Source organism: Bos taurus, chromosome 13 (assembly GCF_002263795.3).
Source record: "Bos taurus isolate L1 Dominette 01449 registration number 42190680 breed Hereford chromosome 13, ARS-UCD2.0, whole genome shotgun sequence".
Lineage (NCBI taxonomy): Eukaryota > Metazoa > Chordata > Mammalia > Artiodactyla > Bovidae > Bos > Bos taurus.
Window position 1 is genome coordinate 74000329 of NC_037340.1, and position 14711 is coordinate 74015039.

Consider the following 14711-nt stretch of genomic DNA (forward strand, 5'->3'; position numbering starts at 1 on the left):
GCTGTGTTAAGACCCATGCAGGTGCTATCCTATCCTGGGTAAGATAGAAGGCATAGAATGGGGAGAGGGAAGGGGCTGGGAAAGAGGTGGAGCTCATGAGGATACACACTCCTCAAAATCACCCACAGCGACTATTTTCCTAGCTACCTCCTGGGAGAAGTGGCTGCAGTGCCCTTAGAAACATGTGCTGAGCATGTCCTCCAGGTGCCAGCTTAGCAAAAGATCAGCCCTAGAAGCACCGTCCTGATAATCTGAGCTTACTCATTCTCCCCTTCTTGCATGGGAAGAGTAAGTCTGCCATGCCACAGAGCAGGTCTGTAGTTCTACCTCTCCTCGGCTTGAAAATTCACTTCCTTTTTGGTTGTCATTGTGATACTGAGAGCACTGTGGTTGCTCATTTCCAGGATGGCTTAGGTCCTGTCCAGGTACATAGTGTCCGGGTCTGGGGCTTCCGAGATTCAATCATCAAGTTCCTCTCCTTTTACAGAGGCCATGAGAACTGGGCTCCCCTGAGAAGCTGAAGTCCGAAGAGGACCCAATCAGGGCTGAGCTCTGGCTGTTTGTGATAATACTCAGCCTTTCGCTGTTGCTTCTCAACCCTACCTTCCTCAGCAGAAATCTGCCTCTATCCTCTCTCTCATATGATACTTGCTTTGCTCCTGCCTCATCCAGTTGGCTCTAAGCACCGTGAGAGCAGGACTTCCCTTTATCCGTAGAACTTTGCACAGCTCCAGGCACAGAGGATAGTCCACAAATATAGAAGTAAGGATGGAAACAGTGCAGGAGAAAAGCTCCTCGTGAAGCAGTGAGAGTAGAGCCTGGGATGCGAATTCATGATTCTTGCTGTAATCGTCTTTCTCACTGCATCCTCACCTCCATCCTCCACCCATCAACACTTCAAGAGACTTGGGAATGTGGCTGCCTGAATGCTGCCAAAGAGGCTGGGACCACCTCTTATTCTTGTAAATATGATGTGACACTCATGAAATTATGTTCAATACCTTTGAGGCATCATCTGTGTTAATATCAAATAGATATGCATGGGTTGTGTTCATTTGTTTGTGTATTGTTGAAATTGAAATATCTGAAAACACATGAAAAGCAGGCAAGTATCTTCCTCCTGATTTTCATCTATTTGTCTTCCAGAAAGTCACTTTTCCATAGCTGAGGTTCAGTGTCTTCATCTGTAAAAAAGGAATAATGATACTTAATTGCTAAGATTGTTAAAGAAGAGCAAGATATCTTTTTATCAACACTTACTGTGGGCCCACATCTCAGGTCACAATTTTAAATTCCCTCCAGGACAGGTGAGTAATGTAAATGGAAGTTCGGAGTGGAGGCAGGTGGACAATAAGGAATGGTGGAGACTATGGAAACTGAGAAAATGCTCCCTTGCCGAGAAGAGGGTTGCTCTTCTTAGCTTAGTTCGTGGTTTTCAAAGTGTGGTCCCTTGAGCAGCACCTTGGGAACCTTGTTGGTGCAGCTACTCAGATCCCAATCTGTCCTACTGAATTGAAACTCTGGGGATGAAGATCTCAAATCTGTGTTTGGCCAAATGGCTAAGGGATTCTGATGCTCAATCGTACTTGAGACCCACGGTCCTTGTTAAATACGGGGACTGTGATGCCAGCTTGTTTACTTGTCCTGCATTGATAGAAAGTTTTTATATGAAATGTCCCACTGTGAAATCTTATAAATGCCTAAAATTGTAAAATGAACTCTGCTGTTAATGATAAATATATTTTAGCCAGATGTGCATCCTCTGGTTACACTCCCTTTTAATCTTCAATATAATCTGGAAAAACATATTACAGGGTTCAAAAAGTCCGGTGCTCTTTTATCATGTAGCAGAAAGTAATCAGCCATTACTCGGATATGAACATACCTCTCTGATGGCACAGCATGTCAAATACCTAAACATCTTCTGTCTGCCCCAGGTGCATTCCATCCATTTGAACATGTGGCCTTTGATACCAAGGAATCGAAGGTTCTCATTATTCAGATGGAGATACTGAGGAACAGAAGCAGAGATATGACCTGGGGTCCCAGAGGGTTGGGGCCGCTTGTCTTCATCCAGTATACAGCGACTGTTTGTTCCTGTTCTTCAATTTCTCTAAAGAGGCCTGCAGGAGCCAGGGAGGTTTCTAATTAGAGACCAGAGATCCATGAACAGGGAGGGGGGAGCTGGAGTGAGAACTGGCCCATCAGAAGGCTTGTGGACCCGGGGGACCTCTAATTACGACAAGAGTGAGGAGGATCAGGAGAGGAGGGTATTGGGAGAGAAAGACAGACTGATGAGAGACGAGAAGAGAGAAAAGAGGAATTTCTTCTGGGGAGAGTCTCAGCTACTCCCTGGTCTCAGATGCAGAGATTGACTCAGAAAGAGGGGCAGGGCCAGAGCACCTCCTAAATGCAAATCCTTGTTTTACCATCAGCAGGCTGTGTGTCCTGAGCAAGTGGCTTTACCTTTGAGCCTCTGCTTTCTGCTTGACATAAAGGGAGAGAATCCCAGATGTTGTAGGATTGACATGAGGCTAAACGAAATCATGCACGTGGAATGTCTCTGAAGTGAGTAGACCCTTGACTCACAGTGGCTTGTTTTGTGAGTAATGCACTGCTGTTGCACATGTGTACTAACCCAGCTTGGTATTGAGAGCTCCCACCATTCTCAATGGTGTTCTATGTTTGTAACTACAAGTAATAAACAAGAGTGAGTGGAGGGATGGTGGTGTGACATGTGTGCACTCTAATTTACAGCTTGCAGTGCAGCAGAGTGTACGTGCACAGACTCTAAGTCAGATCGCTGGGTCCAAATCCTCTCTCTACAAGCTATGATCTAAGAAAATTACTTTATTTCTTTATATCTCAGGTCCCTCCTCAGTAATACGAGGATATGTCAACAATTTATCCCCCTTTCTTTAAAGATTTTTTAGGATTAGATGAACTACATATTTCACGTGTCTAGGATAATGCCTGTTATAATAAAGAATTGAAGTTTTGCCTGGAGAAGTTACTCATTACTGTTTTTATTACTATTACAAAGGACTTTGCCTTCTCGGGAGAAGGAATATATGGCTGTTGCATCCATTGCTTCCATGGCAACCACGTGGGTGCACAGCACGTATCTCATGTGATTCCTGAAGACCCGGGGTTCTGAGAAGTTTAAATCCTCAGGGAAAAGGTAAGAAAATGCAGAGCTGGTACCCAAACTGAGGTCCCGTGGCCCCATCGACAGAGAGGGAGAGAGAAGGAGGAAGTGGGTGGCTACAGTGTTCTTCCAAGGTTGCCTGATGTCCACTCAGGGAGACCGCTCTCCTGTTGGTGAAACCAGGTGAGGGATGATTGCTGGATATGCTGTGGAGACAGATTCAGCTCCCTGTTTCCCCTCAGCCACACCCATTACTCATTTTTTGATGCATAAACAGGGTTATTGCCCAGGACAACATCACCTTCACCAGCTAAGTCCCTTCCTGGACCAATGTCTGGTAAAGTTCAAGTGTCCATCCACCGGAGAAGCTGTGGCAATGGTTGTAGGAAGGTGACCTGTGTCACAGTTGTCATCTGAGGTAGGGGAGGGGGGTTGGGACATTGAGGTGCACCTGCAGCTGGCTGAAATGGCAGACCTGGTTATCACACTGCTGGTCACTGGTCTGTCCTCTGATCTGCCCTCATTCACCTGCTTATCATTCATCACATGCCAGGCACTGCTGTAGGGGCTGGGATGCTCCCTGACTGTCCATATAGGACAAACTCCATCTCGCTGATCACAATCTGTATTTACATGAGACCCACAGGTATCATCAAGTGAGAAGTGCTCTTACTGGGCATTTGAGCCCTGCAGACAGAAGCAGGAGGGATGGTTAGGTAGGGAGATTACGCAATAAACAGGACTGACCCAACTCCTCCCGTTGCCCACTCCCCTCCTCATCACCTGATCCCACCCCTCAGCCAGGATATTAAAAGGTCAGCCTGTCCATCCTCAGCATCCTCAGGAGCCCTCCTGCAAGGCCACCAAGATGAGACGGCTCTGCCTCTCTGCAGCCCTTCTCTTCCTCCTGGTTATCCTGGTGGACAGCACCCCGCTGAATATACACCATATCCAGGATGAAGGTAGATCCAGCCTCACCTCTCCTCTACAGCTTCTGGGAAAATGATAGAACTCCATGGAAGGGGGCAGAACAGGTGTGGAGCGGGTATTGCTAAGCATCTTTGGATTTCTCCTGTCATGTTGGTCAGGATTACTGTCTGTTTCTTTGGTTTTGGCAGCACTGGGCTTCCTCCCTAAGAAAGGATATCTCTAGTTCCGTGGTCTACTCTCTGGCTGCGGTGTGTGGGCTTCTTGTAGGAGTGGCTTCTCTGGTTGCAGAGCAAGGGCTCTAGGAATTGGGCTCATAAGTTGCAGTTTACCTTCTTAGTTGCCGCCAGGCATGTGGAATCTTCCTGACCAGGGACAGAACCCATGTCCCCTGCCTTAGCATGTGCATTCTTATCTACTGGACCATCAGGGAAGACTTAAATTGCAAAGATTTGACTCCACTGATATGTTGACTATCAAGAGGATATATATTACAATTTTATTATATTTTATTATGTGTGTATATATATATATATATCAGTTCAGTTTGTATGTATATATATATATATCAGTTCAGTTCAGTCACTCAGTTGTGTCTGACTCTTCACGACCCCATGAACCACAGCATGCTAGGCCTCCCTGTCCATCACCAACTCCTGGAGTTTACCCAAACTCATGTCCATTGAGTCGGTGATGCCATCCAACCATCTCACCTTCTGTATCCCCTTCTCCTCCTGCCTTCAACTTTCCCAACATCAGCATCTTTTCAAATGAGTCAGCTCTTCACATAAGGTGGCCAAAATATTGGAGTTTCACCTTCAACATCAGTCCTTCCAATGAACACCCAGGACTGATTTCCTTTATGTTGGACTGGTTGGATCTCCTTGTAGTGCAAGGGACTCTCAAGAGTCTTCTCCAACATCACAGTTCAAAAGCATCAATTCTTCAACACTCAGCTTTCTTTATAGTCCCACTCTCACATCCATACATGACTACTGGAAAAACCATAGCCTTGACTAGATGGACCTTTGTTGACAGAGTAATGTCTCTGCTTTTTAATATGCTGTCTAGGTTGGTCATAACTTTCCTTCCAAGGAGTTACCATCTTTTAATTTCATGGCTGCAATCAGCATCAGCAGTGAAATTGGAACACCCCAAAATAAAGTCAGCCACTGTTTCCACTGTTTCCTCATCTATTTGCCATGAAGTGATGGGACCGGAGGCCATGATCTTAGTTTTCTCAATGTTGAGCTTTAAACCAGCTTTTTCACTCTCCACTTTCACTTTCATCAAGAGGCTTTTTAGTTCTTCTTCACTTTCTGCCATAAGGGTGGTGTCATCTGCATATCTGAGGTTATTGATATTTCTCCTGGCAATCTTGATTCCAGCTTGTGCTTTTTCCAGCCCAGCATTTCTCATGATATACTCTGCATATAAGTTAAATAAGCAGGGTGACAATATACAGCCTTGATGTACTCCTTTTCCCATTTGGAACCAGTCTGTTGTTCCATGTCCAGTTCTAACTGTTGCTTCCTGACCTGCACAGAGGTTTGTCAAGAAGCAGGTCAGACGGTCTGGTATTCCCATCTCTTGTAGAATTTTCCACAGTTTATTGTGATCCACACATTCAAAGGATTTGGCATAGTCAATAAAGCAGAAATAGATGTTTTTCTGGAATTCTCTTGCTTTTTCAATGAGCAAGCAAATGTTGGCATATTGATCTCTGCTTCCTCTGCCTCTTCTAAAACCAGCTTGAACGTCTGGAATTTCATGGCTCACATATTGCTGAAGCCTGGCTTGGAGAATTTTGAGCATTACTTTACTAGCGTGTGAGATGAGTGCAATTGTGCAGTACTTTGAGCATTCTTGGCATTGCATTTCTTTGGGATCGTAATGAAAACTGACCTTTTCCAGTCCTGTGGCCACTGCTGAGTATATATGTATATATATTTTATATATATATATATATATATATAATAATATATAATAATATATAAAATAATTCTGCCAGATCAGGGTCCCCATTTCTGAGACCCTCTTTTCCTGTTCCTTGCCATGTCCCTGAACCTCACTGTATTGTAGTAATAAAATAAGTAAAGTGAAAGGCACTCATTCATGTCCAACTCTTTGTGACCCCTTGAACTGCATAGTCCATGGAATTCTCCAGGCTAGAATCCTGGAATGGGATCCCTTTGCCTTCTTCAGGGGATCTTCCCAACACAGGGATCAAACCCAGGTCTTCCGCAAGGCAGGTGGTTTCTTCAACAGCTGAGCCACCAGGAAAGCCTTGCATAGTAATAGAAAGCTTCAAATTTGTACCATCTCTTAGTTAATGGCCTAGGTCTCCTAAAACTGTTGGGGTTTCCTGCCATTAGATGTTATGAGATGAGTCAGAAGAGGCAACTCAAGGGAACCTCAAGATGTGGTTGGTGTCCAAGAAATGACAAGCATGCGTTTACTGTTTACAGTTTTCAACAACTGCCATTCCAGCACCTCTGAGGAGAAGGGAGGAAACTGAGAGTGAGATCAATCACAGTGGCTGATATTCCAGCCAACATGCCTGCTTAGTGAACCCTCGGGAGAAATACATAAGAACTGGGCTCAGAGAGCTTGTGGGTTGATGAATACAGGAAGCTGATCTGAGGGTGCTGTGCTCACTAGGGCACAGAGGCTGGGCACAGCTCCCTCCCTCTTTGCTGGCACATCTTTTCCATTTTTCTTGTGTTGAGTTATATTTTGGGAATATAAGCAATGGTTTTCTGAAGTTTAGCCACTGGTTCTATTGAGTTGTTGAATTTGAAGATGGGGTCATGGACCCACAATCCCCCCTTTTAATTATTTGGTCACAAGCATGATTGACTTGGGACCTCATGGCTGCCATCTGAACTAAGGAGTTTTCAGCCCTCAACCTGCAGAATCGGCAGTAGCTCCATGGATTCCCGTCAGATGTAAATGGACTTGTTGCACATCCAGTGGGTGTTTGGGGAATTGGGTGCTGTTGGTAGAGACTCCACATATTTGGTGTCAGGGAAAAACACAGAATCACTCTCCCTTGTGATTTGGGGCTCAGGTAATGCTCCAAAAAGGGGGAGTAATGAATGTTCACATTGCAGCCAGAAACTGTTCTCAGTTGTATGTATTTTCAGAGTTCCTGGGAGAATCAGGGAGTGTATCAGATGGGTTGTAACATGCTAATATCTTGTCCTGGCCCCGCCACGCACATGCCTGGGGCAGGTCGTCTGCAATTTTCTTCTCAAACAGGGGACATATGTTACATGGGTTTTGAACCGATTACCATTCATATGTATAAGGAGGTGAATGACATTTCATGCTGAATTTTATACATTTTCCACCAATATGTGTTAATCAGAAAAAATCTGAAAAAATTTACTTTACTATTTACTTTGGGCAAGAAAGAATATTTACATGTCAAATAATGAGTGTTCTTCTATCATGAAAACTAATCAGAAAGACCTGGAATGAATGTGCTGCAGGGAATTGTAAGAAAGAGCCCTCTGTAGGCTGACCAATGGACCAAGGCTGAGACAATATTAGGAAAGTGTCCAGGCCCTTCCCCATGTCTCCTTTTTTTTTTTTTTTTTTCCATGTCTCCTTTTGACTATAGTTCATTCTCCATATTTGATTTCTCCCTTGTCCACTGTTGACACTATTTTATTTGCATATTTCATCCTTACTTGTTTCATGCCACAGGCTTGCTGAAACTGTTGGAATTTACTGTCATTCATAGGTTTGGAGACAGGCCATAGAAGGGGACCTGAGAAGCGTTCAGTAATAGATGTGGCTACAAGTATCATCGACGGTATTGATACAGGTGTGAATTTTCTGCTACTCTGGGGAAAGAAGAGGGCACTGAAATTGAGAACAGGCCCCACTGGATAATGATTCAATCAAAATGCCTATTTAGTGAAACCTCAAGAAGAACAGTAGATCAGTGCTAAATGAGTTCTTTGAACATTTACCAGCCAAAAAAGAAACTGCTCCTTCGCATTTCAGGTCACGTTTGGTCATTTTCCTTCGGGATATATTCATGAAAAGATTCTCTGCCTGCTTCCTTGGGCTGGTGGGACCAAGGCTCGTACAATATTAGCAAGTCTTTCAGGCCTTTTCCTTTGTCCACTTTTGCCTGTGACTTTATTTTCCATATTTGAAACTTGTCCTGGTTCATGGTCCAACATACCTGAAAATTTGAAATTTTTCTTTCATAGGTACCAAGATTGTCAAAAAGGGAGCTGGTATACTAACAGGATTGGCTGAAATAATCACTAAAGCAATTAAAGGTTTGAACTTTCTGTACCTCTGGGGAGAGAGAAGGGCGCTGAGACTGAGATCAGTACCACTGGCTGATGATTCAATACTTATGCCTGTTGAGTGAAACCTCAGCACAAATCCATAAATATTGGCTCAGAGGGCTTGTGAAAGGGAAACAAAATGGTGCTGAGGTGAGGGTGCTCTGCTCAGGAGGGTGTGGACACTCTGCCTACTCCACTCCTCCCATACCCTAAAACTCTCGTCCATTTCACTGTTTCTGAGTTTTCTCCTAGACATTAATTTGAAAACAGTGATTTAGAGTTTTCCTGAGTTTGGTCACCTGTTCCATTGAGTGTTTGAGCATGGAGGTGGAGTCAGGGAATTTTCAAGTTTTAGTCACTTGGTCAGAGGCATGATAACTTGAGAACACATGGCTGGCATCTGAAGTTAGGGCATTCTTGATACCTCAACCTTGGCATTGGCCCTGACTCCACAGATACGGTATCAGAAGTCAGTGGACAGTGGGCGGCAGGTTGGGTGTGGGAATTGGATGGTTGGGGGAAAAACCATGTATTTAGTGCAAGGAAAAAACCCAGACTCACCCTCTCCTGTGATTTGAGGGCTCAGGTGAGGCTTGGAGAGAGGTGAGTACTCAAAGTAAGACCCTGGACCTGGAAACTCTCCCCAGTTCTCTGTATTTTTGAGTTCCTAGCCAATCAATCGTGCATCAAATGGGTTGTGACATGACAGTATCTTGTCCTGACTTGGCCACCTACAGGCTTGTGTCCTGCAGCAAGTCTTCTGCAGTTTCCTCATCTGAACGGGGGAAACAGGTACATGAGTTCTTAGAACAGATGATGAGTTATGAATAGAAAGACTTTATTCACGTGTCATGACCAGATTTCTCCATTTTTCACCACAATGTTTTAATCTGAAAATAATTGTCTACCTACTTGCTTTGGCTGAGTAAAACTATTTCTTTATCAAATAATGTTTATTCCTGTATTATTAACAGTAATCAAAAGATGTCAAACCATGGAGGAGGGCAATTGCAGAGAAAGCAAGAAATGCAGCCCTTGTGGGGTAGCCTGTGGGAGGAAGGCTTAATCAATATAACAAAAGTCTCCAGGCCCTTTCCATTGTTGTCTTTTGACTGTTATTATCTTATCCATGTTTGATCCTTTCCCTGTTTCATTGACCAGGCCTCCTGAAACTCTTGAAATTTGCTTTCTTTCATAGGTCAGGTGATGATTTCCAGAATACAATTTTATAACCATACATGGGAAGAATTGCCAACACTCAACATTGAATACTCTATATTAAGTGGGGAGAATAAAGGTTTGTAGTTTCTGCACCTCAGGGAAGAAGGAAGGACGCTGAAGTTGTGATCAATGACCAATGATTCAATCAATAAGCCTATTTCTTGAAACCTCAACGGTGCATAAATATTTCATGGTGAATTTTGTGCATGTTTCTCCAAGATGTGTTCATCTAAAATTTTTTCTTTAACTACTTACTTTAGGCAGGAAAGAATATTTAGGTTTCAAATAATGAGTATTCCTTTTTCATTAAAAATAATTAGAAACACCTGGGATGAATGTTCTGGAGGAAATGTAAGAAAGAGCCCTGTGTAGGATGACTCCTGATACCAAAGCTGAGACATTATTTGGAAAGTTTCCAGGCCCTTTCCCATGTCCCCTTTTGACTATTGTTTATTATCCATATTTGTTCCCTCCCTTGTTCACAGTAGACTACTATTTTTTGTGCATATTTCATCCTTACTTGGTTCATGTCCCAGGCTTCCTAAAACTGTTGGAATTTCCTGTCTTTCATAGGTGTGGAGACAAGCCATAGAAGGGGAGTTGAGAAGCGTTCAGTAATAGATGTGGTTACAAGTATCATCAATGGTGTGGCTACAGGTGTGAACTTTCTGCAACTCTGGGGAGAGGAGAGAGAGCACTGAGAATGAGAACAGGCACCACTGGCCAATGATTTTATCAAAATGCCTATTTAATGAAACCTCTATAAGAATTCATGAATGTGGGCATTCAGAGAGCGTTTGGGGTGGTAACACACGGTGGTGATGTGAGGGTCCTGTGCTCTCCAGGGCATGGAGCCTCCCCACACCTCAACTTCCACTTTGCCTTGCACTACACTCTCATCTCTCTGTGCCTAGATTCATCCTTCATGAAAACATGACATCCTTATGTGAGTGATCTTCCTGAGTATAGTCATCTGATTTACTGAGTTATTGAACATGGAGTGGGGTAATGGAACTTCCCAGTTTTAGACACATTGTCAAATCAGGGGTGACTCGGGATAACATGGCTGGCATCTGAACTGAGGACAGTTCTGAGCTCTCCACTTGCACAATCCATACTATCTCCCTGGATTTGCTGTCAGAATTAAATGGCCCTGTTGGACACCCAGGGGGTGTTTGGAGGAATTGCGTGTTGTTTCTTTATGCATCACAGATTTGGTGTCAGGGAAGCCCAGACTCAGTCTCCCTGTGCTTTGGGAGCTCAGGTGGGTCCTGGGGACAGGGGAGTAATGAAAGTAGGACACTGCACCCAGAAGCTCTCAGCATTTATCCATCTGTTCAGAGTTCCTGGCCAAATAGGACAGTGTATCCAGTGGGTTTTGACAGGGAATATCCTCTTTGGACCCTATCAGCCTCTTGCTATGTGTCCTCAGGCAAGTCATCTATAGTCCTCGTCTGAACAGGAAAGAAGTGCTAAAGGAGTTCTTTGAACGTTTACCAGTCATAAAACTAACAGCTTATTCTCTTTCATGGCCAAGTTTGGTCATTTTCCACCAGGATAGACACATGAGAAGATTTCTCTACATACTTCCTTGGGCTCGTACAATATTAGCAAATTTTCCAAGTCTTTTCCTTTGTCCACTTTTTCCTATGACTTTTTTTTCCCCTTATTTGAAACTTGTTCTGGTTCATGGTCCAATGTTTCTGAAAAATTTGACATCTTTTCTTTCATAGGTACCAAGATTGTCACAAAGGGAGCCTGTATACTAACGGGATTGGCTGAAATAATCAATAAAGCAATTAGAGGTTTGAATTTTCTTCACCTATGGGGAGAGAGGAGGGCACTGAGACTGAGATCAGTACCTCTGGCTGAAGATTCAATACTTATGCATATTGAGTGAAACCTCAGTAAAAATCCATAAATGTTGGCTCAGAGAGCTTATGAGATGGGAACCAATGTTGATGGGAGGGTGCTGTGCTCACCAGGGCATGAAGGCTCCTCTCACCTCCACTCCCCCTTTGGCCTAAACGTCTCCTTCATTTCACTGTTTCTGATTTTATCCTGTAACTTAAAGTGAGGACAGTGAGTAAAAGATTTCCTGAGTCTGGTTTCTGGTTCGACTGAGTTTTTGAGCATAGAGTTGGAGTGATGGAAAAGTTCAACTTTCAGTCACTTGGTCGGAAGCATAATGCGAGGCCACATGGCTGGCATCTGAAGTCAGAACAGTCTTTATAACTCAACCTGTGGCATCGGCACTAACTCCACAGATACGGTATCAGATGTGAATTTACAGTGGGCTGCCCCTTGGCTGTTGGGAATTGGACGGTTGGTGGAAAAACCAAGTATTTGGTGTCAGGAAAAAGCTGAGACTCACCCTCCCATGTGATTTTAGGGCTCAGGAGAGTCTTGGGGAGAGGTGAGTAATGAAAGTAAGACCCTGGACCTGGAAACTCTCACCATTTCTCTGTATTTTCAAGTTCTTAGCCAATCAGTAGTGTAGCAAATAGGTATTGACATGAGAGTAATTTGTCCTAACATGGCCACTCGCAGGGTTGTGTCCTGTGGCAAGTCATCTGAAGTTTCCTCATCTGTATAGGGGAAACATGTTACATGAGTTCTTCAAATAGATGACGAGTTATGAATGGAAAGACTTTATTCACGTGTCACGACCAGATTTGTCCATTTTCCACCCAATGTGTTACTTTGAAAAAATTTCTGTGCCTACCTACTCGCTTTGGCCAAGTAAAAATTTTCTTTATCAAACAATGTTTATTCATGTATTATTAAAAGTAATCAAAAGACTTTGAACCACAGAGGAGGACAAATGCAGTGGAACAAGAAACAGAGCCCTTGTGAGGTAGGATGTGGGATCATGGCTGAGACAATACAACAAAAGTCTCCAGGCCCTTTCCCTTGTTGTCTTTTGACTGTTATTATCTTTTCCATGTTTGAGCCGTTTCCTGTTTCATTGAAGCAGGCCTCCTGAAACTCTTGAAATTTACTTTCTTTCATAGGTCAGGTGATGATTTCTGGAATACAATTCGATAACCACACACTGGAGGAATACCAAACACTCAAGATTAAATACTCAGCACTCAACAAGGAGAATAAAGGTTTGTAGTTTCTGCACCTCGGGGAAGAGGGACGGGCACTGAGATTCAGATCAATGACCAACACCAATGCTTCAATCAAGAAGCCTGTTTCTTGAAACCTCAACAGTGCATAAATATTTGGGTTCAGAGAGTTTTATAGGTGGTGAATATGATTCTGAGGGTGCTGTACTCACAAGGGAATGGAATCTCCACACACACACACACACACACACACACACACACACACATCCCTTTGCCCTACACGTCTCCTCCATTTCACTGTGAGTGTTTCCTGTATATTTATCTAAGAACAGCAAGTAAGTGTTTTCCTCAGTTTGGTCATAAGTAACCGTCAGTTATTGACCATGGAGGTGAGGTTGTGGACTTCCCCATTTTAGCCGTTTGGTCACAAGCCAAAGTAAGTGGGGACCACGTGTCTGGCATTAAATTGGGGACAGTCTTGAGTGCTCAGCCTGTGGGGTCTGCACCGACTGCTTGGTATTCATATCAGACGTCAGTTGAATGGGGGATGCCCAGTGGGTGTTGGGGAATTGGTTGATGGTAGAGACATCACAGATTTGTGTTAGGAGAAACCCAAGTTTACTCTGGTCTGTGTTGGGGGCTATTGTTACCTTGGGTACAAGGAAGCGATGAACAAAGGACTGACTCCAGATACTCTTACAAGTGTGCTGTACTTTCCGAATTCCTGGTAGAATCAGGTATTGTATCAGATGGGTTGTGACATCATAGCAATTTGTCCTGACTCTACCACCCACATGCTCTGTTCCTGGGAAAGTTATCTGCAGTTTCCTCATCTGAAGAGGGGAAATGTGTTACATGCATTCTTTGAACAGGTTACCAATCATGAATATAAAGAATTTATGCCCTGCTGCCTTAGTGTCTACAGCATTGGAGAGTATAGTTTCCTGACAAGGGATTGAACATATGGCTCCAATATTGGAAGCCAGATTCTTAACCACTGGACGACCTTGGATGCCTTACAGATGTTTTAAGGCTATTCAGTCACTGTACCAAACCTCCTTAGAAGACTGCATGAGGAGATATACGTTCGTACATGATTACTACATCATGTCACCCCTAGCAACATTCATGATTCTATCCCAGAAAGGAGGTTTTCAAATGGTCTTTTCAATCTGGCATTCCTCCACAACCTTAACATTCTCTATGGCAAACAAACTGGGGGTTCTAGCTGTTGTCCTTGTATGGAGCTTGATGACCATCCTCATAACTGAGCCATTGCCCCTCTCCTTCCAGCAGCTTCTAAGCCTGCCCTCTGCCTGGAGCCAAAATTAACAGGTGGCTGCAATTCCATGATGACCAGGTACTTCTACAATGCCCAGACTGGCCTCTGTGAGCAGTTTGTGTATGGTGGCTGTGAAGGGAATGGAAACAACTTCAAAAAGTTAGAGGACTGCATGAAGACCTGCTCTCAAGAGGCAGGGTCCCTGTGGTAAGACAGGGGCCAAGGCACAGGGGGAGGGAAGGGCTGGGGAAGGGGCGGAGCTCAGGGGGCCACACACCATTCACCCTGCACAGTGTCTTCCTCCTCGCTGCTGCCAGGAGGAGAGGCTGCAGTGTCCTGTGAAACCACACACTGAGCGAGTTCTCCAGGGAGAGGATGGCAGAAGGTCAATCCCTGAGGTCTCTTTTGGCATCTCAGCCTGCTCACATGCTCCTGTTTCTCAATTGGGAACACTGATTCAGCCACCCTCCTGGGTGGGACTGCACTGCTTCTGAGTGCCCTGTGCAGGCTTTGAAAATTCACTTCCTTCTTGTTCCATGTTTTTTTGAAAATATGGGATCTATTAAGTTGACCATTGTCCTGGTCTGGGGCTACACAGATGGCACTCAACAACTTCCTTTCTTTTTGCGGAGGACATGCGAAGAGTGGATTCGGAAACTCTCAAGTCCGAGGAGGACCCCTGCAGGACTGGGCTGTGGCTGCGTCTGAACCTCTTCAGTCTCCTCACAGTCCTTCTCTCCCCGACCATC

General features: G+C 44.2%; 1 protein-coding gene across 2 annotated transcripts; it reads left to right on the forward strand.

The window, feature by feature from the left end:
* Positions 1 to 2185: 2185 nt before the first annotated feature.
* LOC107133059 (trophoblast Kunitz domain protein 1) lies at positions 2186 to 14484 on the forward strand. Of its 2 annotated transcripts, XM_025000901.2 has the most exons (8): positions 4017 to 4110; positions 7824 to 7907; positions 8302 to 8373; positions 9584 to 9682; positions 10180 to 10263; positions 11340 to 11411; positions 12621 to 12719; positions 13977 to 14484. In XM_025000901.2, exons 1-8 carry the CDS (start codon positions 4017 to 4019, stop codon positions 14171 to 14173), a joined length of 801 nt encoding a protein of 266 aa, XP_024856669.1. In that variant the 3' UTR covers positions 14174 to 14484. The 2 variants fall into 2 exon arrangements, 1 of the variants encoding a protein (XP_024856669.1); XR_009497014.1 differs by lacking the exons at positions 4017 to 4110; positions 8302 to 8373; positions 9584 to 9682; ... (2 more) ...; positions 12621 to 12719; positions 13977 to 14484 and adding an exon at positions 2186 to 3181 and having other exon boundaries at positions 7824 to 7894.
* The last annotated feature ends 227 nt before the right edge of the window (positions 14485 to 14711 follow it).

Bases quoted from the DNA above. Each gene is read 5' to 3' on its own strand.
- LOC107133059 (XM_025000901.2), top strand. From the start codon at position 4,017: ATGAGACGGCTCTGCCTCTCTGCAGCCCTTCTCTTCCTCCTGGTTATC. The intron at 8,374-9,583 runs GTTTGAACTTTC...TTTCTTTCATAG, and splicing joins AATCACTAAAGCAATTAAAG to GTCAGGTGATGATTTCCAGA. The intron at 10,264-11,339 runs GTGTGAACTTTC...TTTCTTTCATAG, and splicing joins CATCAATGGTGTGGCTACAG to GTACCAAGATTGTCACAAAG.